The sequence below is a fragment of the Seriola aureovittata genome, chromosome 6 (genome assembly GCF_021018895.1).
Source record: "Seriola aureovittata isolate HTS-2021-v1 ecotype China chromosome 6, ASM2101889v1, whole genome shotgun sequence".
NCBI lineage: Eukaryota > Metazoa > Chordata > Actinopteri > Carangiformes > Carangidae > Seriola > Seriola aureovittata.
In genome coordinates this window covers 13237465-13264786 of record NC_079369.1, presented here as the reverse complement: position 1 = coordinate 13264786, position 27322 = coordinate 13237465, and the positions used below count along the sequence as shown (strand labels likewise).

Here is a 27322-nt window from a genome sequence, read left to right as displayed (position 1 = left end):
TGAATACGACTCGTTCATGAAGTCACGGTTAAGCCACTGAAACATGATGCTGCCCAGTGCGTTTGAGTGAGCGCAGAGGAGTGCAGGCCTAAAATAACTTTAAAATATAATTTCAGGTCTTTTATTTTTGTTTTGTTTTTTGTGACTTCCCTACACACACTTTACCCTTTTATTGTTACCTAAGCGTATTGTCTACCTGCAGGACAGGTTTTAAGCTTCCCCTCAGCAGCCACAAAATGATGATTTATGCGTCCTCTTCAGCACCACACTCTCCCTCCGGAATGTTACATAATGTGTCACTCTTAAAAGTGTTGACGCAGGTAATCCCGGTCAGTATTAGCACACTTTAGCTCAACAATACCACGTGAAAGGCAGAAACCTGTTTAAACTTTGTGCAGACCTCCAGCTGTTTACACACACAAATGTTAACTGCACTAATTCAAGCTAAAAGACCATTAGGACAAGACAATGGTTCCATATACAGTGGTAACTGCTGCACAAGCATTTGTTTCTCATGTTTATTTATGTAGGAGCAGATACACAATTCACTGAACACAATCTCATTTACAAAACTTGTCCCTAGATGGGATTTTGTTAAACAAAATACTTTAATCTTAGGTTAATCCTTTTGCTTTTTTGATCTTATACTTCTTTCTTAAAATCAATCATGTGCTTCATCTTTTCCTCTTTGCAATTTCCTTATATGTAGACCTTGACCTGTCAGTGACAGGTAGCCCCTTATCATTAGCGTTTTTTTTTTAAATAAATAAAGAACAGAGTCACACCCATCGTTGGCTAAGTGGAGCTGGTTCACCAACATACCTGTCATACTGATGCTTCATCTGCATGTGGTAACACCACTGCCATGCCCTCAGAGGGCTATGTCACAACCAAATTACTGGAAGCTACTTCTCCAAAACCAGAAATGTAGCTGCTGCTGCTGCTGCTGCTGCTGCTGGGAGATTAAGAGTTTCACAATCAGACATATCTGTTTTACTCCTAGTGGCTTTAGGATGTAGTGAAATTTTATATCATCATTGAAAATGCTCATCAAATATCTTACTGCTTGTATACCTGATGTATTTATAGGACAATTAAACATACAGCCTACCAACATTTGGCTGGTAGCAAGTAAATCCCAGTGTTGCTTTAATAGATATTGCCAGTTTCCACAATTACGATTCAGGTTTTGGCTTTGCTTTCCAGACAACAGAGCTCAGCAGTGTTTCAGGCTGTCATCCATTTGTCTGTCAGTTTTTTCAGAAACAGACAGACATATTTCAAAAACAGACTTCAATTTTGCACGTAAGCCTGAAATCTAACAGTCAATCTCTTGAGAGTCTCCCAGAAAAAACCCATCCGTAACTCCACAGTTTGGTTCTTGGATGCACATTACACACACGACCAGAAACAATGACTGAAATTTGTGAGCACAGAAATTCCCAGGCAAAGTTTCCAGCTGTGCGGGTAACAGAACTGCTGTAAAATCAGCCTGTGAAGAGAAACAATAGTTACTGTTTTGTATGCCAACACATTAGTGTATTGTGTGGGGGGTGGAAATGTTTCATTAGTGCACGTGTGATCCTGCTCTTCCTATAGCCTCCCTGCTGTACCTCAAAATACAAATAATACAGGAAGGAACTCAAGCAAATATTTATTCATGCTCGGGCTCAGACTGGTTTGATATGTTCGCAGATTCGTTTGACTCATGACTGTGTGCCGCACTATCAGCACAGAGTCACAGATCAGCCACAACAGGTGTTTGCACTGAAAACTGAAAAGAACGTGTTGACATGCATCATAACTAGCAGGCCTTCATGTTTGTTAACAGTGTTACATAGCTTCAATAATACAATATATACAACAACAATATATTTACAGGTAATTGTGTGTGTACTCACCTGTCCTGGCCGGTGTCGTCCAGTCATTCAAGTGGCCTGAGAATGATGAACTAGCTGCTGTGGCCTATTCGCAGAGTGGGCTCCTTGTCTCACCTGGCAGGTAAAGAGATGAGCGCAGCTGTCTATGAACTGTAGCTCACCGTGTCGAGACATGAAGACACACCCACTTGTTAGAGAAAGAGAGAGAGAGAGAGAGAGTGAGAGAGAGACTGCCAAGTACCCTTGTACAATATGTTTCGCTATATCTAGGTTCAGCCTTAATCAAAATGTAAATCCTACTGAGAGAGAAAATAAAACTATTCCTTCACTCTCTTTGTAAAAGAAAAGGCAACGGTCATCTTTAATCGGACACGTTGCATGTTTATTAATCTTTCTCTTTCTCTTCCTCGGCCTGATAAAGCCTGGGGCACATCTTCAGGAAAAACCGGTAGAGGTAGTCAGAGAACTATTTTGTCAGACACTTAACTGATCCAACCCTAAACAGAGAAAAAAAAAAAGCCTCTGTCCTCTTTAAGGGAGGGAATCATTACAGCCATTGCAAATTAATATGTGTAACTGAATTTGAAAAAGTAATGAGGATCTGCTACATTACCTCCTTTGGCTTGATGTGTAAAATATGTAAGAATTAACACCACATTTCTGGTTTTGCTTTGTAATCTGAGCACTTTAATGCTCTTTTTCTATGCCAAGTATTAATTCTGCACTGACTGGAGCTGCCACTGTTACCACACCTTCAGCCCAACGCTGTCTTTCCAAAAATCAGTGCTAACTATTTATAACCAGGGATTTTACCTGAGAGCTGAACTCACTAAACTCAAATCTATCCAACTTGCATTTGCAGACCAGAGCTCATAGTCTATGAGTCTGTACAGAGTACAATAAATTCAGGTCACTTTATATCAGGTAGCCCTGTAGTATCAGACCTATGTGAGAGATATGACATTCACATTTTGTTCATATGTGAGGTCATATACAGAGTGGCCTTTTTTTAAAAATTCTTTTTAAAAAAAAAACAAACTTTAAAATCAAATTAAGAATGACACTCCCACAGCTCTTGAGGAGTGTCTGTCATACTTTAAACGTTGAAATGGAGCTGCAGAAGGTGACGGCCCCTGAATCTTGGCACGTGGACAAAGGCAAACATTCTCATCGTGGGGTGTAAAAATTAAACAGGCCGTTTGGCCCCAGGCGCTCCGTGCTGTGCCTGATACAGGAATGACATCAGACTGGTTTGGAGCAGCACCTCGGCCCATCTGTGCAGGGAGTCACCCTTGTACATGTGCCAAGGCCGTCCTCGGGTGCTTTTGTTCCAGCTTGCACAATAGGACAGAGTGCTACTGAATTTTCTTTAGGACTTTAATCAGCTGGTCCAGTTGTACTTAAAGGCCAAGCCACTGAAAGACCTAATGAGAAAAAGAATAAGAAATATGAACAATACAGCTAAATGTAATATGTGAAGCAAGAAGCAAGACACTGTAGATATGTAGAGCAATATGAGTCTCAAATGCTAATATAGGGATGTTACATTGGATTTTTATAAAAGTGTATAATTATAATCAGAAACTAATGTACAATCAGCAGATCAGACATGTTAGGGGCGGTTTTCTACAGCTGGCACACTAGTGCTGGTATAGACATCCAAACAAACAACATTTTGACATGTAATAGTAGGAAAAGTAGAGGTGTAAATAAAAAAGTTATTGATGGCTGAATTCCAGTTAGCTGCTTCAGTTTCGGGGTCCAGTATAGTTCATGCTGTACGGTAACTTGTACTTTTCCTACTACAAGAGTGTCATAGTAAAGTCAAAATGTCTTCTGAATGACCTTACAGTAGGCAGCATGTTCTAGGTTCTTCCTGAGCAGCCTTTATGTAGTTTGTGGATTTAACCTTTGGAAGGAAAAAAGTTGTCCATGTGTAAGAGTGCCATTCAGGAGAGTGTAGCTCAGTGTTACAGAGATCTGAGGAGTACACGCTGTGTAGATGTGCTGTTGTGGTCAAAACCTCCACTGACATCAGAGGACCCTGAGGCGTCCAGCTGTATTGCAGAAATACTCTGAGTACACTACTGTTGCTGAGTAGCACCTAAGAAAACCTGCACCATGTTTAATTTTACACATCGCATTGACTTTACTGGACAAGACCTTTCTCTGTCAGAATCAATCATGATTGTTGGTGCTTTCCATCCACCTGATACCATTTTACTTTCTGCCTTACAAGTCACCAGGAAGACTGACAACCATCTGCTGAGTTTGTACTGTAGCACATTTCATGAGCTGACAAAGTAAATATGTATAAAATGTCAATGACGCATCTGAAAGAAAGAGGCATGGCCAACTTCAGCTAATGACTATAGCTCACTGCATAAACTACTTACAGAAGGTCAAAAACACACACTCCACATGTCACATACAGACTTTTCTCACACTGTGCGATCGTGCAGGAAAAGCACCGATGTACCTAATAATACTGACAATGACTTTTTTCATATTTAGAAGTAAGTAACGCCATGGTGATGAGCCAGTATGTACAATACACTAGGCTACCAGTGTATTAGTGTTGGCACTGAAACACCCACAGAAAATTGTCCATAATTAATGTTACTGTTTACGCCTGTGTTTGTGGGAAAGGCTTACCGGCAGCGCAGTTCTCCCAGTGGCCAATTGTGACCCCTGGGTATTATAAGACTAATGACTAAATCACATGATATGATTGTAAGAATGAGAATTAAAAAATGCAACTACAATATTTAAAAGAACTTTACTTTTCCAAACCTTTCTAACAGTAATAGTTGGAGACACTTTGCTCCGTGCCTGCAGGTCCTCGGCTGTGTATTTGATGGTTAAACCTAGGTTAATTCACTATGTGTCTATAGTGTATTGCAGCATAAGTATTGCAGATAAGTCTGTTAGCATAGATACAACATGCCAGTAGTTTTATATATATTATATACATATAAATCATATAAATTGCCCAGTGATTACAGGTAGATTGTCAGGCTGTGATCTCAGTATAAATACTTTCAAATCTACAAGTTGATAAGATACTTTACTGAGAAGTAAAATGTGAACAGTGTATTCTGTGAACCCTCACGTTGCCACTGAAGTCAGCTTTAGGAACTGTAAGTGTCCCAGTGTGTGTTCAGTGACTCCTGCTCCTGGTGGCTGTCTGGTTTAGAGTGGCCACTAGATGACATCTTCCTCCCATGTTTTGCAGTGTGAGATGCCTCTCCACCTGACCTGAAGTCACTTACCTAGTTTTTGAGAAGCTTGCTAATTTACGTATAATGTTGTAGCACTAGTAGTTGTTGCTTGCAGTCCCTTTTGAGAAATTGTTTGTATTTTTTTTTTTTTTGCAGCATTTGCACAACAGTCCAACTATTTTGTCACATATATTATATACAGGCGCATGACTTTAACCTACTTTCAATTCCCTCCTCTCTGCTTAGCAGCGTGGCTAAATAAATATTTGGGTGTAATTAACTCCAATGGCTCGCTCCTGTTCCCAGAACTGAGATTAGAGTGTAGCTCCTCCACGATGTGTGCTTCCTCCTTTTGTGTGATGATGGAGAGAATTAGGCAGCACTTGCAGGAAGCCGTTTGGCCTGCTGAATTCCTGAGAGGACAGGGAGCGAGAGGGACCTCCATTCTTGTCTCCTGTGGCAGGACACGTCATTGAATTCTGATGATGACTTGTATTTACAGTGTTGTTTTCTGCTGAAATGAAACCCGCCTACAATTGTATTTCAGTTAAACTAGTGTTGACTGCACTGTGTACCCACTGAACTCTTTGAAGGCGGTCTTTCCATATCTTAGCCAGTCACCCTCTTGGCATTTATGTGTTCACTGTGCTTATTACCATCATCCACTTCTACTCAATATAATCAAATCGGTATTTATGTAAACAATCAGACTGGTTCACACAAACACATCAGCCATAACTGAAAGTTGTAAACTGATGAAAGTCATGCTCCAATTCCCTTAATGACAACTGTGCGAGAAGGGTCTAAGATCTGGAGTGTTTACTTCCAGTGTGGGTGAAACTGGTTTGGTCACGTGTGCAATAAAAAAAACCCCCAAAAAATCCAAACATATCATACAGACTGCAAAGACACAAAAGAAGTCAAAACATCTCACAGCTCAGTTCATAAAATGCTCTACTAAAACATTTTATTTAACATGTGCATCTTAATAATCCTGCTTATCCCAACACAGCTCCGTAGCATTAAAAAAACAATCCACTGGCCTCAAAGATTTAATAGAAAACAGTAAAGAGTTTACAACTGATCTCAAAGGACCTCAGCATTTCCACCCATGCTGCTAGCACGGCAAATAAAAATACAGAATAGAATACAGAATAATACAAATTCAAACAGTTCAACCAGTTTTCGGGGCACGTAGGTAAGATTTCGTCAAGATTTCCTCCTTAATTAGATGTGAATCACACCACTGATATGTGACAATACTGCTATGTTTCACAAATCTTACAGTCATATTTGTTATTAGAAGCGGAGTGTGACACCTAGTATCGTTAGGTCCTCGTGAGTGTGTGGGGGTGTAACAGTTTTTCCCAGATGTCTTCATCTCAGACCCTGACCATCTATAGGGAGTGAGTGTATCTGCTGATCAGCCGTCAGAATCGTCGTCACATTGGCCAGTTAGCCCATAATCTGACTTGTCACACACAGTGACTCCTCCCCTGTTTTGAATCACACAATGAAGAGTGTCCTTTTTCAGAGTTATTTGAACATCCACACACATAAAATCTGTGACCGCTTCCCCTTTGGAGAACGCATGATATCTATTCTGAGGATCACAGGAATCTGCTTTTTTGGCCGCTAAAAGGGAAGTGTGAAGGCCTTATTTATTTCTGGCCGCAAATTGTGAAGCATATGATGCCAATGACATAATACGGTCAAGATTAATCAGAGCAATGCCCATTGTGATGATTCAGAGCATCTGTAATTGTTCGGACACTAGTGATCCTCACCAAGCCATGCAAGCAGAATATAAAAAGAGGGAATTCAGTCAGGTGTAGTAGTGCGCTGGTTACCACGAGAAGGCCAGTTGAGATTTTTGTATTTTTGTCCTGTGCCTAAGTGACTTTCCCACTGTCCAGAGACATGCGATTTTGGTGAACACTAGGTTTAAATGGTTGTTTATCTATATTTTTAACCCCTGTGACAGATTGGCAACCAGCTGAGATAGTAGCTACCCCTTGCCCAGTGAGAGCTGGGATAGGTTCTTAGCTTCTAAACCTGCAAAAGATAAGCAGACAGAGGTAATTAATGAAAAGAAATGCAATTAAATCATGAAATAAAAAAAAAAACTAGAATTAGCGTTGTATGCCTCCACCAATCAATGAAGTTGCAGGAAATATGGTCACAATCCGACCCTTCTTGAGTTACAGCATTGAATAATGTCCAGAAGTGTTTTTGAAGAACGTTACAATGTCACAGTGAAGTTGACCTTTGACTATTCAGATATAAAATGTCACTGTCATTTTATCCAGTAGAGTAGACGGTTGTGTTAAATTGAGTTGTAACTAGCATATGAATTTGTGAGTTATGACCTTTGACCTTTGACCACCAAATTATAATCAGTTCATCCTTGAGTCCAAGTGAACATTTGTGCAAAATTTGAAGGGATTCCCTCTAGGCGTTAATGAGATATCACATTAACGACAAGATATAATATAATCTTATATAATAAGAACGACAGACATAATGCATCTGGTCGTGGCTGCCGCCAGCACAGAGGCATAAAAAACATAACTTCAACATGGATAAACAAAAGCTAAAAAAAAAACTCTCTTCCATGACTGTTTTTTGCAAAAGAGAAGATCACGCGAGACTGTCTTCCCTCACTACACATATACGAGAAATCCTAATTCTAACCCCAACCATAAAACCTTAAAGTCTTAACCCTTCATTTTTGTCCCTACTGCAACACACACACACACACACACACACACACACACACACACAGCACTTGTTTCACATGTTGATCAGCACATCTACAGATGCATCACAATTTGATTTACCTTCTTTGTCACAGGATTCTCACCAAATCCTCCCAGGATGGGAATCAGTTATTACATGTATCAGGGAGTGGACTGCTGTCACTGCTGTCACAAACATTATTGTTTCTGTGGGAGAACAGATTGCTGGGATGGGAGATGACATATTTTTCACCTACACATTCTTCTAGTGTGAGCATAGCCTACTTAAGAAGAAGTGTTACTAACCAGACCTAGGTCATGTGATTTAGTAACTTTTTTGTGCATGTGCCAGTTTTGATACTTGGTGGAAGGTTGAGACAATCACAGGGAAATTAGTCTATGTTTTCCTTAGTCGTTAACCATCTGATGCTGCCTGCAGGCTGCAAACATACAACAGGAATTCCTTGGAAATAAAGTTTGTCGTGGGCAGACCTTTAAAGCAATATGAAACAATGGGAGGGAAGAAAATGAAATAAATTAGCTAAATGCATGTAATGGAGGGATACAAAACAACTTGCTTTCGGCAAACTCAGATAGGAGCTGTGACTTTAATCACAGCAAAATATTTTGGTTGAGGCTTAGTTCAGGAAAGGGTGGACACTGATCCAATCTAACAGTCAAATGTGTTTATAAACTGGCATCCCCTTCACCAAATATGGTCAAATAATTTGGTAATTGTCTGGGTAAAATGAAGACTGTTTCTTCACATAAACACAAGCTTGCTGTTGTGAATTGCCAAGGAATGGAATGACAATTGAGCATGTTAATCATCACTTAGTAGGGTCAAAGACCTCCTCTTTTATTGATGCTTTTGTCCCTTTGCTTCTAGTTTTTGTTGTTGTTGTTACTGTATGTGTTTCCGTTTATGCAGGGACCATTTAGGCAAGCATCCAGACTTACCTGTGCAACTGCACAGGTAAATAAAAACCAGATCACAGCAACTCCAGTTCACTGTGCAATGACAATAAACCTGAGGTCTGATTATGTCCACTATCCCTCTCAGCATGTCTCTATAGGTTGATGAGTAAGAGACCGTCTGACAGCCGGGTCCCCTTTATAACAATATGTCCATTAGCTCCGCACGGGAGCCAGGTGTATGTGCCTTTATGGCTTGTGGGTCCAAAATGGAGCTGAGATGTGCTACAAGATGGAGTCATGCAGGAATCATGGCAGTGGTCATTTTATGCAAAGGAAAAATGTCTGTCTCTCACAATGGAAAAAAGAAATGACCAACTTTTCATGCCAGACCATCACTAACCCACATGGAGAAAAGTTTAGCCCACATATTGTTTAGGTTTTTGCACACATGTGTAAGTTTAACCAGAAAGCTCTGTGAACACTTAATGTAATGTAACATTTGTTGCTTTCTTTTAAATGAGAATGTGTTGCTTTTTCTTTTTTTAGATTAATTATAAGGATTAACATTACATTACATTGCAAGTGTTGCTCACTGGCTGCAGCGAGCCAACTGTAAAGTCTGCATGACACTCACTTTAGCCTATAGTATCTCTGGCATATGTTTCAACTTTCTTCAGAAGGCTCTGTAGCCTATTCATCATCATTTATTAATTAGTCTGATAACTCCTCCACCTCCTCGAAGACTTCTTCCCATCATTCCAGCGTAGGTGGAGTAGGACCTCTCGTGCGTCACGCCCTCAGGACTTTAAATAGAGGCTGCGGCAGAGAGCGCGTATAACGGTCTGTAGCTAGAGGTCCATTTTAAGGGAATTCACTTTAAATCAGTGCGTGTTGACTTCAGTGACAACTTGAAACTTTTTTTTTCCTCACCACATTTTTGTTAATTTCCCGCCAAGTTGTCGGATTTCTTAATTCTCTGACGTCCTGTCTGCTGTTGTTTGGATACGATGTCCAGCTCGGGAATGCAGCTCCTCGGTTTCTTCCTCTCTCTGGCCGGTCTCGGTGCCACTGTTGCCGCCACTTTCATGGTTGAATGGAAGCAACGCTCGCAGGGCACTACGCACTACTTCTATGAGGGCTTGTGGATGAGCTGCAGTGGCAATGACATAACAACCTGCGAAATACACGAGTCCCTCCTAAAACTGCCAGGTACGTTTGATCACATCTGCATCTCCTCTACAAACCAGACACCGCTTCTTGAGATGCCTTCCACTTACATCAGTTACTATCATTAGCCAGGAGTGCGTCTTTGTTGTATTAACTCTCTGGATTGACCTCATCTGACGTCATGGCATCAGTCTGATAGTCATATCAGGAATGTATAGAGTTATATAGGGATTTGTCTTTTGTTCTTTTGGAATTTAGGTACTGCACATCTCCTCCCTTTGTAGAAGTATGCCTTTATCTTATATTCATTTCTGTTGACAAAGGGTAAACTTGAAATACACTGTACTGTATAATGAGCAGTGTCTTATAGAAAGAGATCATTTCCAACGATCACAAACTGCATCAGTGAGAAGTTCACTGTACCAACATCCCCACTTCTGTTCCTCCAGCTGAAGTCCAGGCCACCAGGGCGGTGATGCTGCTCAGCATCTTCCTCTCCACTGTGGCGCTGATGGTCTCCACTGTGGGAATGAAGTGCACCCGCTTCATGGACGGCAGGGCCGAGAGCAAATCCATAACAGTTATGATCGGAGGAATCATGTTCATGGTTTCAGGTGTGTTCATTGGTGTAGCAGGACCTGACAGACATTCACAGGCGCTCTGAATGAATTACATTCAGCAGGATTATTATATCCACATTCATCAATGTTGTATAGTAGGTCATTACCTTAATCTATTTTATAATTCAAATATCATAAAATTCAGAAAATGAAGTGAATCAGTGGTGCTTACAGATGACATCATCATTCCTCTATCTTTTAGTTGATCCTTTTCTGGTACTTTTTGCAGTCATTCTATAAATAATGATAATAATAATAATAATAATAATAGTAATAATAATAATAATAATAACAATAATAATAATAATAAAAGATCAAATCAATCCCCTAATAACCAGCACACATGCACATACACACACAAAAGATTTTAGAACTGGGACAATCAGTCAATTAATCGATTATTTGATCAACAGAAAAATAATTGGCAATTACTTGGATAAACATTAATTGATTGCTTTTTTTGTCCTATGTGATAATAAACATAATATCTGTAGTCTTGATGTTTGACAAAAACAATTTGATACCATCGTCCTGGGCTTTAAGAAAGTGTGATGGGCATTTTTCCTCCGTTTTAATTTAATTTAATTGGCCAAACAATTTAAGTATTGGTTGTGAAAATAACGAGCAGATCAGTCTACAGTGAAGGTAATTGTTGGTTGCAGCCCTAAATGATCCAGTATCAGTAGGGGCTTAGCAGGATTTAAATGAGCGCTACTGTGATGAACAATATGATGGATTATGTTTTTTCTTTTTCAGGTTTATTGACCATCGTCATCACTTCCTGGTATGTCAAAATGATCATTCAGACCTTCCATGAGTCCAATCACCTGCAAAGGTACCGCAGTCAAGTACACACACACACACACACACACACACACACACTAACTGATCTCGTAAATACACACATGCATCTAAATGTGTGTATGTCTTGTTTTCTTGGCAGCTCTGAGTTTGGTAAGGCAGTGTTTATCAGCTGGGCCGGTGGCCTCCTCACTATGGCTGGTGGAGCTTTCCTGGGCTGTCGGCGATGCTCGCGGCCCGAGTCGTCGGAGTCTATAAGCTCCAACCACCTCCTGTCCACCACCAACCCCAAGTCCAACTACGTCTAGTTGGGAGGGCACAGGAGAAGGGAAGACACAGTCCGTCCAGAGTTCAACGCCTAGGAGGTGGAAACACATCACTGTGAGATAGTTGTAAATATCCTACCTACATCCAGCCAGTAACTTGGATCAGGAACAGAATCACACACAGGATCAGGCTGTGTGACACGACTTGTGGCTGCAAACAGCCACGGCCGCAGTTTTTCCTGCTGTCAGGTGTAAGAATGTGAAGTAATTAGAAAATGATTTGTGTGGTTTTTCTTTTGATTTTACATGTCCAGTTTAAACACAATGGACTTTGTCAGCCTGTTTGTATATAGGTGAAATCAGTTTCTCTTCACAATCACCAATGAAGAACACTTGTTTGAATAGTTTACAAAGTAGCCATAAGGTTTTTACACTCTGCAGCAGGACTTCTGTACTTTGATGGTGTACTTTGCTACACATGCTATCCCTTTACCTCCTCAGTTTCACACTGGTGTTAATATTTGTTTGTGTATGTTGTTTATTATACGACTAAAGTTTTATATTTTGAGTCTGGTGTAACTCCTCAGGTTGTTTTTATTGTTTATGTAATACATTCTATGTACATTATGAGAAGAAAAATAAAATTATTTTGTTTTCTTTAATCTTGTTTACCTTGTGTCCTGTTATATTGCACATACATTTTTATTGTTTTGTACATAACTCAAAAAAATTGCTGCTGAAATTATTTGAATTTATGATTCCAAACAAATTGTTAACTATTAGAAATTGGTTAGAAATTGGATTTAAAAAACGACAAAACAAATAAAAAAACTCATTAAGAATTTAAATGTTTGAAACAAAAATGTGAATATTTCATACATACAACATATACGATATTTACTGATTGAAATATGATATTTCAAAGAAACTTGCCAAGTTGGCTTGGCACTCTGCTGAAGGATTGCTCTTATCAGAATAACTGAATATTTTAGGCAAATTATGTCATATTTTTTCTTTTCATTTCTACACATGGCCCTGGATAATATTTTCCTCAAGACACCGCCATACAGAAATTACTCTTTAATTCGAACTCCCATGGTGCACTGCAGTAAATTATGCCCTTGCTTTACATGGGCATCTGTTTCTCACAATGATGAAGTGTAAAAATACTCAATACAAAGACTCATTATGCAGAATGGCCTATACTTCAGCAATATATATTATATTAATGGATTGCGATTGCTGATTCATTAATGTATGAACATCAGTTTAATGCTGCAGCTGTTGCTTTAATGGAGCTAATTCTAATTACCCTTCTTTGTATACTGCTGGTAGCTAAACCCATGAATTTTTATTCAATTTTTGATTATATTTTCTATCAATAATCTGAATTTTCAAAGTGATAATAACTAAAGTTGTAAGATAAATGTAGTGGAGTAGAAGTGTGAAGTAGCATAAAATGGAAATAAGTAAGTAGTTCAACATTGTAGTAAAGTACTTTCCTGCTCTGGTCATGGTCATGGTCAAGACTGTGTGAGGTGCCACTGAGGCCTCTGTCTCTGTTTCAAGAGCAGTGTCAAGCGATAATCCAAATGTGAATTAGTTTGTGTGATGAAACAGGTAGTGTAACATTAATTTGTCTGAAGGTGTGTGTAGGTTGGGGTGTAAAGATTTAATCCAACAGCTGCTCAGTTTAAGCAAAACTTCACTGCATTATCAAATTTTACATTAAACCCACATTGAATTTGATGTGGTTCAATTTAAGGTATAAGACAATAAGACAAAGCAAATCATGCTGCCTTGAAAAGGTCTACGGTGCTCTGGTAATGAGAGCTTTCCTGGAACTGAAACAGTTTCCTTCCTTTCATATCTTCTGTAATTTTTCCCTTCAAGTATTGTATTTAATGGCATCGGCTCTTGCAGCTGCCAGTGCACTCGGAGTAAACAATTTACTGGAAAAGGAGGGAGAATTTCTTCATAAACCCAGTTGTGTTTTTGGTATTATGGAGAAAAGGGATGGTGTTAACAGAGCTACATGTGTGAAACAGCAGTATTACACCACGTTGTGTATCACCTGCAAAGGAGGGAAATTCTGCTGAAACATACCAAGTGTATTTAAGATGATTGAAAACCAACTGAGAAATTAAGAGATGAAACTTTGTCAGACTGCTTACATGTTGTGAAGAAACATACTAACACAAAGACAGAGTTTTTCTGACCTGACCTTGGTAAGGATTGTGCCTACAGATCTCAGAGCCAGGACTACAAATCCCACCACCTCGATTCCTATGTTTTGAACACATTACCACCACCGATTGCATCAATCTCATACCAGAAAACTGAGTCAAAATGTGTTTAACACCTTCTTTGACAGAAATGACTCGATGCTTTAAAGACATTAATTTAAAAAGAGTTTAGCCATCCTGCAATGGCTGCTGTTGTAATTATTTTTGTGAACACCATGGCAGTCCAACAAAAAACCTGACAGACTCAAGATCGAGATTGAGTCAGAGATTTCCTCACTCTTCAGTTGAAACAACAACAAACAGTAGGAGGCTGAGTTGTGTCCTCAGCACTTCCTGAATGCTCAGACATAAAGTGAAAGTAAATGGGAGAAATGGTCAGCTGCATGATGGATGCTTTGTGGCAGTGGTACAATGCAAAATAACCAGTGAAACAAGCAGATTTTTGACATTTTTTTTTCTTTTTTTTTTTTTTTTTAAATCTGCTTTAACTTTAACAGTTGTAACATGTTGTCATGCTGTATCCACAAACAGAACACACCTTTACCAGCCATCTGATCTGAAAGGTTGGACTTAGCTGAAGTTACTATATAGTTTCATTAATTTAAATTTTTTAGTTTTCATTAAATTCCTGTCAAAGTACAGTCACTTGAAAAGAAAAAAGGCAGAGGAACAAATTAAAGAGCACATACAAGTTCATCCAGTTTCCAAACCACAATACAATACTGATGGCAACAACCACAAAATTAAAAAAAAAACATCCATCATATAAGGAATTCATTAAGTCTGAGTAATGATGTAACCGTCTGGAGTAAAACACATTAGACCGAAGATACACGAGGGTCTTTTTCTTGTAGTAACGCCATTACAGCAACAGGTGATGCTGTAACACAATCCAGTAAACCAGCCCCGCAAATACCAATGTAAAACTCAAAGTGAGTTGTTGACTCAGTTTGAGTTTCTGAATCATTTCTGAGCTGTTAGTCTCTTGTGGTTGTTGTGTTGCGTTGCATTAATTATGTTATTTTGGTTATTTTTCCATTTCTTGTAGGACCTTTGTACAAAAAAGCAGAGATGTCCATTTTGAGTTTGTCTGTTATTGTTTTGTGTTTGCTTGATATCAATTATATCTGCTCTTTTTGCAATTATTATGGACAAACACTACATTTAGCTCATAAAATATTACCTATAATTGTACCCAAAAAGTCCAATTTTTCTACACTTATTGTGCCATGCTATTAAATGAATGACACAGGAATCTATAAATACTTCACATGTTCATTCTCTAAGATATTTTCTACTAAAGTAGAGGAGTCATCCAATCATAGAAATAAATAGAAAATAGAAAAAAAAAACCATACAAACACAGTCTTACTATGTCAATGTGTGAATGTGTCCTTACAGTAAAGAGCATGACACATCTGTAACAGAAAAAAAACCCTCAGCAGATGAGAAGCGTCTCATCATGTGATTCTGCAACATTCACACATTCACTTACTGACTCACAATACACAAAGGGAAGGGCTGAAAAAATGGGGTATTGCTTATGCAGGATGCCAGTAGAGTGTATTTTAATGAGTTTTCTCTGTTTGTTATGCTGAAAATGATAAAACTGTATCCTGTGTTATAACTTCCACAGTCTGTTATCAGATTACATTTGTGAAAGGAAAGAAAGAAACATTTCACTTAGTTTTTAGGCTAATAAATCAAATTAAATCCGGACTCAACAAATGCATCCCTGTCGAATGTGTCTGCACTTACAGTTGTGGATAGGCTCACAGAAATGCTTTCACCTGCTTGACCACATACCTGTGGCGTCTGTAGTTTCATACAGGTTGCTTAACCGGTTAACGTATTTTTTAATTAATTAGGCCAATTATTTATTTTAAGATTCACACATAAATGATAAGCTAAACTGGCACACTTTCCATTACTGGTCCAGAGAATTAATCATAATTAAAAACATTAGTCCACTTCATTTTGAAAACTGAAGTTCAATTGCTGCCTTAAAAAAAGTGAGCAAACATCACTTTAAATGGAAATTGGTTTTAATATAGCTGAAGTTATTCTAACTTGAAATAATGTGGAGTTATATATTTGTTTAACAAGATAAAGCAAGTTTTCTTCAATGGATAATGTAACATAGTTTAACTCAGACCATCAAGTTTAAACAACAAATGGTCATAAAACAACTTGAGGAACTTAAAGTTGACACAATGCTAATCTTCACGTTGGGTTCAATTTTCAAACTGAACCACATGTGGTTTTTAGTTTTTTTAGTTTTTTTTTAAACACAATTGCTTGTACATGAAAATTTCCTCAAGAGGGAGACAATCTCCTGTAAGTGGATAGTATCAGACTGTCTCCACACATTAAACCTCCTGAACAAAGACTTCAGGACTGCAGAAGACAAGGCTGCCAGTATATCTGTACACATCTCCCCATAGACGATATGAAAAAAGACATTAAGGTGTAAATATTATACTTTACGGGCTAAATACGGGGATATATTTATAACTTCTGAAATTTGAAATAAAAAAAAATAAAAAAGAATATATGAATAAATAACATTTTAATTTCATCTACTTACTGCTACTACTTATTTATTTGTATTTGGTGCCGTGTGCTCATTACAGGCACATTTCTTTTTCAGGCATTTCTGTGGTCACTTTCTCAAGCCCGAGAAGGAACCCACACTTCTTTTCAAAGTTTCCTCACATCTGCAACGGAGCGTCTGAACATTTAACATCTTACGCCACCAAAACCTCAGTTTTTCAAAATAAACTGAAAACTAAAGTTCAAATTAGTGTAGTGAAGCAAAGTAACATAAAAGTGTTTTTTGCTCATGTTTGTGACGATCAACTACGGGGTTCCCTGGATTGATTCTGCTCTGGCCATTCATTCCTTGGAGGGGAGGAGTTACCGGAGCCACAGAAGGGTCTTAACAAAATGTGTGTCCCCGACTAAAGCAACATTATTTCCGCCCTGCTCCGGTGCCGTCCTGAATTATCTCCGTGAGGAACATATAAATGGACAGTGAAACGAGTGTGTGACTGACAGCCGCTCTGCTCTGTCTGTCTCTCCGCCTGTCGCTCCTCACAGTCTGAACCCGAAGCAGAGGATGGATGGAAACTTTCCACCGGCTGCTATCTTGAGAGTGGTCCTGCTAACCGTCGTGTTGTCATCCTCAGCTGCTTTCCTGGAGCCTTACGACCTATTGTATGACAACGCGGTGCAGGCATTTTACAGCAGCGACTATGGCGATGTGGTGCGCTACATGGAGGGAGCGCTCAGCAGCTACGGAGAAGTCCGGCGCACCAAGGTCCGGTGCCGGCTGAGGTGCCAGGACCAGCATCAGTTTGATGAGACCTTCTCAGACCTGCGCTTCTTCGACGTGGTCCTGCGGAGAGCGGCGTGTATGGACGAATGCATCGAGGAGAAACTGGGCACGCAGTCTGTGCACAAAGTCAGCCAGGATGTAGTGCAGGACTTCCACAGGAGGATCCCCTACAACTATCTTCAGCTGGCTTATCAGAAGGTAAAGGGGGGGGGGGGGGATGTCTGCGTGAGGAATCAGTGAAGTGGGTCTGAATGATGGGTCTTTAGTTGCCCACTCAGCGGGGGGGGGGGGGGGATGTCTGCGTGAGGAATCAGTGAAGTGGGTCTGAATGATGGGTCTTTAGTTGCCCACTCAGCGGGGGGGGGGGGGGGGGGGGGGGGATGCTTTATTTGTCTGCTCTGCTCCACATTATAACCTGCTACATTCTTCATCAGCTGTTGCTGCTGCCCAGCAACGTGATGCAGAGTGATGGGAGGAGAGGTCAGCACATATGCAGGCTGGACAGGCCTGTGGAAAATTGCTATTACTTCTTGGAACTCAGTGGTGTTTCCACTTTAGTAGAAGACTTCAGTATTTGTACCTAAAAAAGTGTAGTGCATATACACATGCACCAGTACCTCACCCCTGTGCAGTAGAACCACATAGATGGGATATAGGTGTATATATTTGTACAACCTGAAACTTACTTTCAGTAAACCTACTTGCATCAGTCATGTTGGCTAACAGGGCCTGTTGTTTTTATAAGTCCCAGTAGTCATTAACATAACATAAGGCCACATTGATGAGGATATGTAGCTATAATCCAACTCAGCAGGATGTTTTACAGTTGAACAGTAAATGTTGAGGGTGACAGTTAAACATGTTGACCTGTAAACCTCAAAAGCTGTGTATCTTAGTTCTTCCAAAGTTGATGTTATGGAAACATGACATTTTCAGTCCTGACAGCAGCAAAATGCAAACCGTGTGATGCACCACTCACATGTCAAAGACTACATCATGTTGATATTAGACTTGTTTACAGGGCGATATCAGCAGGCTCACTCTACAGATGTCTGCACTTGTTTCACTCCTTTGTTTTACAGCCGCTTTGTGTTTTATGGCTCCTCTGTGTGCAGTCTTACTTTTGTGCAAATGTTTTTTTTTTTTCCCCATTTCGGCAGCTTCAGTTTTTTCTTTCTCTTTTCTGCTTCATCCCACATCCACAGTGGCAAAACACAGGCGGTGCGCTCGCTAGAGGAGACTGTTTTAACTCAATTCATTCTAGATGTTTTGCCACTCCTAAAATGCCACAATCTCTACGCGTTGTAAATATTTTTTGATTCACTCCATATTCATCCAAAAACAGTATTTCCCATGAGGTCCGTCTTAGGGTAGGCGTGGGAACAATCCAAGAGACAGATAAAACAGGAGAGCTGGGAACAAAGTGTAATTGCTTAGTCAGACTCTGTGCGACTCTTTGCTGTGTAAGTCCCCCAGGAACAAAAAACTTTGATGTGTCTGTGGCAGTCTAAGAATATTTGCCATCAGTTTTCTATTTACGATATCACTAAACGATGAACATCATCCATTGGAAGGATGTTTTTATTCCACACTCCCTATTTGGAAAGAGTTGAAACATTGATCTATGCAACAGGAGTTTGTTTCTGTGTTTTGTGTGCAAGGAAAAGTGTCTTCCCGACCTCTTTGTATGCAGACTATTATTTTGGACTTCCAGCAAGATGAAAAGAGTGGAACTTGAGCTTTACAAACACTTCATTCAACATGCAGGCATACAATAAGATGTGTGAGTGTAACAATGATACAGTGGTTCCTGCAGGGAAATTGCATCTGCATCTGTCCCTCAACAGCACAGTCAGGGTCAACTTCAGGACACCTCAGGGGGTGGATACTTGCCGTTTCACTGGCTGGAAGTGTAGCTACCACACAGCAGTGACTCCATGTTAGTATTTACAAAGAATTCGCTCAGGCTGTGGTTGAATTATATTCATCTTTTCACCTTCATGTGAGTAAGGAAGTGACATTTTAACCCAGGTGGAGCTCGGCTGGTAAGCTGGCACCATCTCCTCACATGAACCTGAGACCCAGTCGAATTCCACTGCCGCTGACTGCAGACCAGCTCCAAATGCCGGGGTGATGACACACAGCTTCCACCGCTCAGAAGTGGTGGGAAGTTAATCGGCCCTGTTACTGTCTGCGGGCAAATGGTTTCTCCATTTTTTTTTTCTGAATCAGCAGAGAAAGACTAAAGAGCTAATGTTATCCACTCATAAAAGTGCATGCTCCTGTCTAGACATGAGCATCGACACGGCCTCACACAAAGAGCCTCGCCCAGCTGTAAAAATATTACTCATCTTTTATGCAAATAGTTATTATTTCTCTAACATCTGTTTGGAAAGAAAAAAAAAGTGGCACATTGTGTTTTTCCCCTCTCATGAATGTTGGAGCAGATCTTTATTACGGCCTCCCCTGTGTTGCTCTGGTTTCCTTGCGTGTTGACGTCTTTATGAAGTGAGCACATTGGCAGCATCTCAAGGATGAGAGCTCTTATGTTGGTCTTACCACAGGTAAGGAGAGTCGGAGCCGGAGCGTTCCCATTGGCCAGGCCGATGAGAGCACATCAGACCAGTCAGTGTGTACACATGCATATTAGTATCTGGATCGTGTGTGTGTGTATATGTGTGTATATGTGCGCCGGCACCCTCACATGTGTGTTGATATGAGAGTGCTTGGTGGTGTTTGTGAAAATAAATAACATTCCTGCAGTATTTAACATTCCAGCGTCACACACCCTCCTGCTGACAGCTTCTGGCATAATGCTGCCATTGGGTCTGTAAGAAGAGGCTCCACAGTCACCAACTGTTCTCCTCACTGAGGCTGCTGCTGCTGCTGCGTATGTCCCCAGCTCGCCCATCATTTAGCCTGGCAAATATTTTATTTTCCTGTTGTGGTCTGTTTGCTTTTCTAAAAAAAGATAGCCACGCCACCTTTTGCTAGGTATTAAAGGGAGACTTTTGTAGCTGCCAGTGGGCTGGACCCCGATGGCCTCCGCTCATCTCTCCCACTGTCCACAGCTCTCGCTACAGTCGCCCAGCTGCGGAGCAATCAAAGGCCATGAACTGGCGTCAGGGGAAAGAGGAGATTGTATCTTCTCCAGCTGCTGTATCCTTAATCTGATAGGTCGCACAGTGCTGCTATTCCAAGAAGTGGAAGTAGGGTTCGTTACTCTGAGTTTAACAGCCTTTGAATTTATCCGTGTTTATTTTTGATTATGAAAAAGTGAAGAAAATCAGATAAAGATCAGAACACCAATATTAATGTACAAATTTGTTATTAAAAAAATAAAATACAGTTTAAATGGCAAACACACTTTTTTAGTTTAACTTTGTTTTTGTTTTGGTTTTTTTTTTCATTTTAGTTAAATGGACGCCAGCATTTTATCATTTTTTCTTCTCACTTTCTATTACTGCAAGCGTTTAGGTGCATGGAAACATTACATCTGTTTAAACTGTCATATCCTTTTACGAATCCGGGCTTAGGTATAAGAAAGGCAGGGCAATACAGAGGCGTAAGCTTAACCTCTTCAGTGGCACTGACACACTACTAGTCCGTCATTACAAAGTCACGCTGTGCCGCCAAGCATTCTTCAAACCCACAGAACTTTATTATAATTCCTAGTTGAGGTCCCAACGTTTCTTAAGATGCCAAATGTGTCAGAGTGAATTTTCATTGTGTATGAATCATGGAGTCTTGGGGTTTGAATATTTTACTCAGTATAACCATCGTATAGCTTCAGCGAAGGGCTGGAACCGCATGGAGTGGAATAAGATGATTTTAACAACCTTAAAGTTTCTCAATGTGAAATTAAACAGAACTGGATGTTAAGTTTGTTTTTTTTTTTCCTTTTAAACATGGACACTTCAAAGTACTGAAAAAGTTACACAACACATTTATGTAAAACAATCTTATCCAATTTTATCTAAATCACAAGGTGAGGCTTGCAAGCAGTGTGTCATCCATCCTGATCCAAACCTCCCAACTTCACCCGCTTTGTCAAATTGAAATTCTTTCCTTGGGTGTGATATTCTGCACAGGTAATTAATCCCTGTGGAGAAACATGCATTCAGCCTCTGCATTCAACCCATCAGAGTAATTAGGAACCTGAACGCAACACCCAGAGAGAGCCAGATACACACTGTTTTTATCCAGTGTGTGTGTGTGTGTGTGTGTGTAAATGTGCCCATCTCATAATATACCATCTCATATAACCAGACTGTAATGTAAGACCTGCCAGGAAAAATATCATAATGATAATGATCTAGTTTGTCCCTGGTTTGAGAGCTTGGGGAAGGCAATTACCAGTAATTAAGGAGGTTGATGATGCTCAGTAATGACCCTGTTGACGTGCTCATCTTTTGTGCACAGTTTAACCGCGGTTCTGAGACCAGCCCAGACTTTTAGAGTATTCCATTTACATGTAGCGTCAGTGTTGAGGAACAGAGATTCACGGGCTCCGTGTCCAAAATTGTGGAGAATTTGGCAGCAATCGTGAAGCGAATGCAAGCTGACTACGATATGACACACACGAGTCATTTCTTCTAATTGCACTGACATAATAGAGAGAAGAGCAGCTTTTCTCATGAGTTGATTTGCCTTGGGAATCGAGAGGCGTGATCCAATAACAATCCCATCATCACTTTGTTTTGAGAACTTCCCAGCACGATGCTGAAAGGTGACAGTGGGTCAGGACGGTCTCTGAAGCCTGCTGGTGTTGTGAGCCGTCTCTGGAATTTTCTCTTTTAAAGTCAGACTCATTGATGATTCCCTCTCCTCTGCGAGTATGATGATTCGAACGCAGCAGGCAGCTTGTGGCTCACGTACCGCCCTGCTCGCCTTAGATGGCCACGTGGTCAGTTGAGATCTGTTGCCTTGGTTGTGATTAGAGGTTTGGTGTGAGGTGATGATCATGATGCAGTGGTGCATTCTCGCTGTGATTTGTTTTTATCTTACTGAGAAAAGATTGACAGATTTGCCAAACATATCAGCAGAGGCTGCAGTGCAGGGGGGACAATGTCTGATTCCAGGTTGTTGTTGTTGTTTTTTTGTTTTGTTTTTTTGCTAAGCTTGAACCTCAGTAAGGAATGTTGGACGTAGTGAACACTGGAGTGGAAAATGAACAAATTTTGTACTGACAGAGCTCATAGCAGTGCGGATGATGTTATTGTCATCTGCAGCTGATAATAAGGGGATTGAAGGGTCCAGACACAGGGAGAGGGAGCTCTGTCTTTATTGGATCGGTGAAAGCGAGCAGAAACGCTGCCATTCGCTCAGAGGCAGGTTGTTTTGCTGCCAAGTCAGATTTATGTGCTTGATGTATCTGCGGGGTCGTTTTGCGGCTATCCTATTTGCGAAGTGACTGAGAGCCTGGAAGTGGTGCAGGAGTAGATGACAGTAGAAATCAGCTCTCCACCCCACTTTTCACTCAGAGTGGTTACGCAACTGTGACTCACTGAAAAGGCCCATTTAGAGTTTGTTACACGTAAAGCGGCTCAGCATCAGAGACATGAAGCGATAACGTAGTGTAGCAAGTTTTAGCATCTTCAAGCTAAAGTAAATCTTGTTATATATATATAGTGTACTTTAAAGGAATAGTTTGAGTCTCTGCTGGTGGTATAGCATCCTCATGGTGATTACAAGACTCCCGGAAATCCCTGCACCCAGCCAAGAAAATAGTCCTGCACACAACCCCTGTAAAACCACAACATGTTGTTTTTACATTTAAATTTTTGTATGTGTTCAGACATGACAGTGGTAGCAATCTTCTCATCCAACCCTCACCAAGAAAGTGAATAAGCATATTTCCCAAAGTGCTGAACTACCCCTTTAATGAACTGTTTAGTTGTCTATGAATATGTCAGATTTCTGTACAACAAGGCAAACATGATAGCTTTTAGGGCAATGAAATATCTTGCCTTGATACTGGTGCTGCTGGTGATGAGTTGATTGACACTTATTATTGGTAGCAGATTAAAAACATTCAGTCCTGACAATCAAATCATCGTTACAGAAACATCCGTTTATTTTTCCGGCCGTGCCTGAAATAGAAACTGGAAAAACATCTTACAGAGGCTTCAAGTACTTCCATTTCCTCAGTCATTAAAAAATAGTGACTACCTTGAAATATGACTCATATTAATGATGGAAAATGGATTTAGAGAGGTATTGCACCACTGGATTTAATAGATATAAATAATTCTCAATCTCTTTCTCCTTTCCACACACCTGTGGTGCCATTCGGCTGCTCTCCTGGCTCCGTTTACCCAGCCTGCACTACTGTGCTTTGCCCAGACGGCCAGACATTGTGGCACTTGGCTGTGCCAAAGGTCTTCTGCGTGACTGGATTTGAGCGGATAACGCACCACAGGAATGTGGGGGCATGCTGTGGCGAAACACACCAATATTGTTCTCGCCCTGATTAACAATTAAACAGCTACAGGAGAAGAGGAGGAGGAGGAGGAGGAAGCAGGAGGCTGGTGAAGGATCAATCCTGAAAACAATGCAGTTGTTTGTGAGCAGGGATGAGACAGCATCAGGTTGGCCCGGAGGTGACTTTGTCAAGCGCTGGCATCTGTGAAAGAGAACTTGAATCCAAACAGAACTGCAGACCGGCCAGAAGCAGGAGCTGACGGCGATCCGGACGTTTTTGATTCGACTCCCAAAACTTCGCTTTTGATTAATTGAGATATTTATCACAGTGACCGCATTCTGACCACAGTGTTTTCACAATTTATGGAAGATCACAATATCCCCTGTCACATAGAGGGAAGATTTGGACCAAGATTCACTTTTGAGATCCAACCAGCTGGAGAACAGCATTCATATATACATATACATGTGTGTCTGTGGAAGGGTTGGAGGACAGTTGTTGGTAGCGCAGACTGTGTGTGTGTGTGTGTGTGTGTGTGTGTGTGTGTGTGTGTGTGTGTGTGTGTGTGTGTGTGTGCGTGCGTGCGTGCGTGCGTGCGTGCGTGCGTGCGTGCGTGCGTGCGTGCGTGTGTGTAGGTTATCAGTCTGGCCAGAGACTCCAGGGTGTCTGTGTGGAGAAATCAGGGCTGAGATGGAAAAACAAGAGTTTGCCAGGCATCTGTTGAACTTCAGTAGTGACTTGAACTATGTGTTGGCTGCTGCGGGGGTGCAAACAGAGAAAACACCTCTATCCATCATGTTATCTTCTCGTGAAGGTTTTTTTGTTTTGTCTTCTTAAACCACAGGGAACATTTATTTCAATTGAATGTGATGCCCACACCTTGCCGTGAAACTGAGTATAAAATGTGTCTGCGTGCACTTTTCCTGTGTCTGACGAATGTGTAGACTTTCCAAGAAAAACACTTAAGTCAACTGTGGATGTACTGCTTTGGACAGAACATCTATTGACAAACTGTTTCCTGTGAACCCTGCTGTGGTTGCATCACAGAGAAGAAGCCTTATATGGACGTATGGATGATGATGATGAGGTTGAACATACATTGATCTTTATTCATACACCCATGGGTGTGTTATATGCTGTAAACCCAGCTGCTAAAATAGAAGAGATGGAAAGGGCCAGAGTAAACTCACTAGTTTGGTGTGTAGTATAGGATTTATTCTAAGTAGCTTAGTGTCCTCAGACTAAACACATACAGTATTTGGCTTTGACAGGACTGTTGGCACAGATTTAAGCCAACCTTTTAGTCCACACACAGAGCAAAATGTTCCTCAGGTTTTTGAGGTGTCATGTATCCAACTCACAGCTTGTTCTGAACAACCGTGAGCTATAAATTGTGCAAACGTCTCAAGTTGCTTCTGTCCTCAGCAGCTCATTTCTAAGAAGCGGAGAGCTGTGGGCTTAGGGGTGGAAACCACAAAGAGGGTAGAGGGTACAGGAAGTCAGATCTGCTGTGGAAAACACTGGAAAATGAAATAGTTTTCTTTTCACTTCACTTACTGTCTTGCCCTCCGTCAGTTTTTACATAGATCCCAAGGACACAGTGTTTGCATCGTTGAATGAAGAATTTAATGTATTGAAGTGAGAGCTCTTCTGGTAAGTTGGGTGAAATTTCATCAAAATCCCCTATGGCAGAACGTTTGTGGTATTTGGTATGTGCTCCTAGAAGCAGGGAGCCTGCATGGCCTCAGATCATCGGAGCAGAGACACAGCACAACTATTTTTTTTCCATTGGCTTGGTGAACCACGCTTTAGCCACAGCCTGCCACGATGTGATTGTATGTGTTTCCACTGCACCCTCACGGCAGCGGGTAAATGATATTGTTCTGGTATTGTGGTTGTGTTTGGGAGAAGGGCCAAACAGTGACAGTCTCCACCTCCTCTACCAAGGTGTGTTGACACACTGACTGGATCAGCTTGAGTCTGCATCTGACCACGATTCAGCTGAAGGATAGCAGAGCTGGAATCACCTCGCATGTCATATACATTTTGATATTACTCCTCTTCTATGCTTGTTTTTTTTTTTTTACATTTTATATGTTTTTTAACAAGGATGTAAGTCAGCACTTTTTCACAAGCATTTCTTAGGTAGATAAAACAGGATGTGGCGGTATAAAGCCTGTTGCCTTAAAGGTTCATTCAAGGTCATGCAGTCATGAGGCACAGACTACAAGTAGTAACAGTTTTGATAATCTGTGCATCGTTAAAACTATTTTCAAGCAACAATGCCAAACATTCTCTAAGTTTAGCTTCTCAAATGTGAATTACTGTAGATTTTCAGTTGAATATGTTTTAGGTTTCAGGCTGTTGATTGGACAAACAAACCTATTCATAGGCCTCTGGGAAACTGTGAGGGGCATTCTCTACTATTTTCTATGCACCAAACAATAAAGCAGAGGAAACTAATGGACAAATGAATTGATAATCATTGGGTTACAGCGCCAGAATACAGTAATCATAGTTAAACTGGGTAAACTGGAATGATGTTACACTTGATGGGTGATGTTTTATCTGCGTCTTCCATCAACCGGTAATGGGACTGACACATTTACATCATGTTGACGTTAATGAATGCGTGCTGTCGCTGAAACCAAATCTTCTTTAGAAAAAACAAGATTGTCAGTCGTATTTGCAGATATGAATTGTGGATCCGATGCCAAATCCTCCAGTGTTCGTCATTTTGAAGGCAGTTTGTTTGCCTCTTTGACCCCACGGCTGTTTCCTGTTAAATTCAATTAGATGTGTTGATTGTTTATTCAGCCTCGCTCCGCTGTCGTCAGCCAGAAGGGCGATGGTGCCATGGTGAGTGTGGTAAATGTGTGCTCGTCTGTTTTAGTGTTGAAAAGACAGAGATTAGGTGGGTGTTATTTGCATATGTCTTACATCAAAAGGTCAACAAAGTTGGGCCTGAGCTGCTCTTCAGCCAAATCCTGCTTCTACTATAAACGCTCCAGTGCAGATGTCTTTATTTCACACCATGAAAAGACAACATTACAGTTCTCTGAATCCACCCTACGCTGCACATCAGCTAGTTAAGTTGGACAGCTGGCATAGAGCAGAGGACTATTTCCAAATTGTACACCCCCTTCTTCCTCCCTCCGGCTGCCAAAGAATTATTCAAGTCAGCAGTGCATAACGCCAGGATTTCCAACTATTATCCCTGCTTGTGACCTGCTTATCTACATCGTCAGATCTCAGCATCTCCTCTACCCGTGAGCTTTTTCCCTGCAGGGAAACAGGTAGTATTACACCTATTTAGAGAACAGGAGAGAGTGGTTTCCATGATCCCATGCTGACCTGACCCCTGGCCGACACTGACCTCGCAGCGTCTCCACATCTGGTTCAGATCTCTGTGAATTGCAGCTAATAACAGCGCTAAACAGTGTTGGGCACAAGGAGCCAAAGACAGGCCTGTCTGCTGTACCAAAGTGGCGTGACAGCAGAGGGAGAAAGTGAGGTTGAGGCTGGAATGTGTGCAAAGGTACTTATTTCTATGGTAGCACTTATGTCATCTCCAGCCAATTAGAGGTCCTTCTTAGAGGCTCAGGTGATGAGACAGTGAGGTCAGCCATCAACATAGTGCTGCTCTCAATTTTGCAAGTAAGCCCTCTATCGGTTGTATGAATTACCAATCCAAACATATTGTC

At 40.8% G+C, this 27322-nt stretch overlaps 2 protein-coding genes across 2 annotated transcripts in view; both read left to right on the top strand.

Moving 5' to 3' along the window:
• Positions 1 to 9559: 9559 nt before the first annotated feature.
• On the top strand, positions 9560 to 12273 carry LOC130170825 (claudin-19). The gene is made up of 4 exons (XM_056378483.1): positions 9560 to 9966; positions 10374 to 10538; positions 11301 to 11379; positions 11488 to 12273. Exons 1-4 carry the CDS (start codon positions 9765 to 9767, stop codon positions 11651 to 11653), a joined length of 612 nt encoding a protein of 203 aa, XP_056234458.1. The 5' UTR covers positions 9560 to 9764; the 3' UTR covers positions 11654 to 12273.
• A 2924-nt stretch (positions 12274 to 15197) lies between these two features.
• The window catches only part of p3h2 (prolyl 3-hydroxylase 2), a 57240-nt gene continuing 45115 nt past the window's right edge, over positions 15198 to 27322 (top strand). The window contains exon 1 of the mRNA XM_056379187.1: positions 15198 to 17392. Within this exon, the coding sequence (XP_056235162.1) occupies positions 16976 to 17392 (417 nt within the window). The 5' untranslated portion in view covers positions 15198 to 16975. The remainder of the gene's footprint in view (positions 17393 to 27322) is intronic.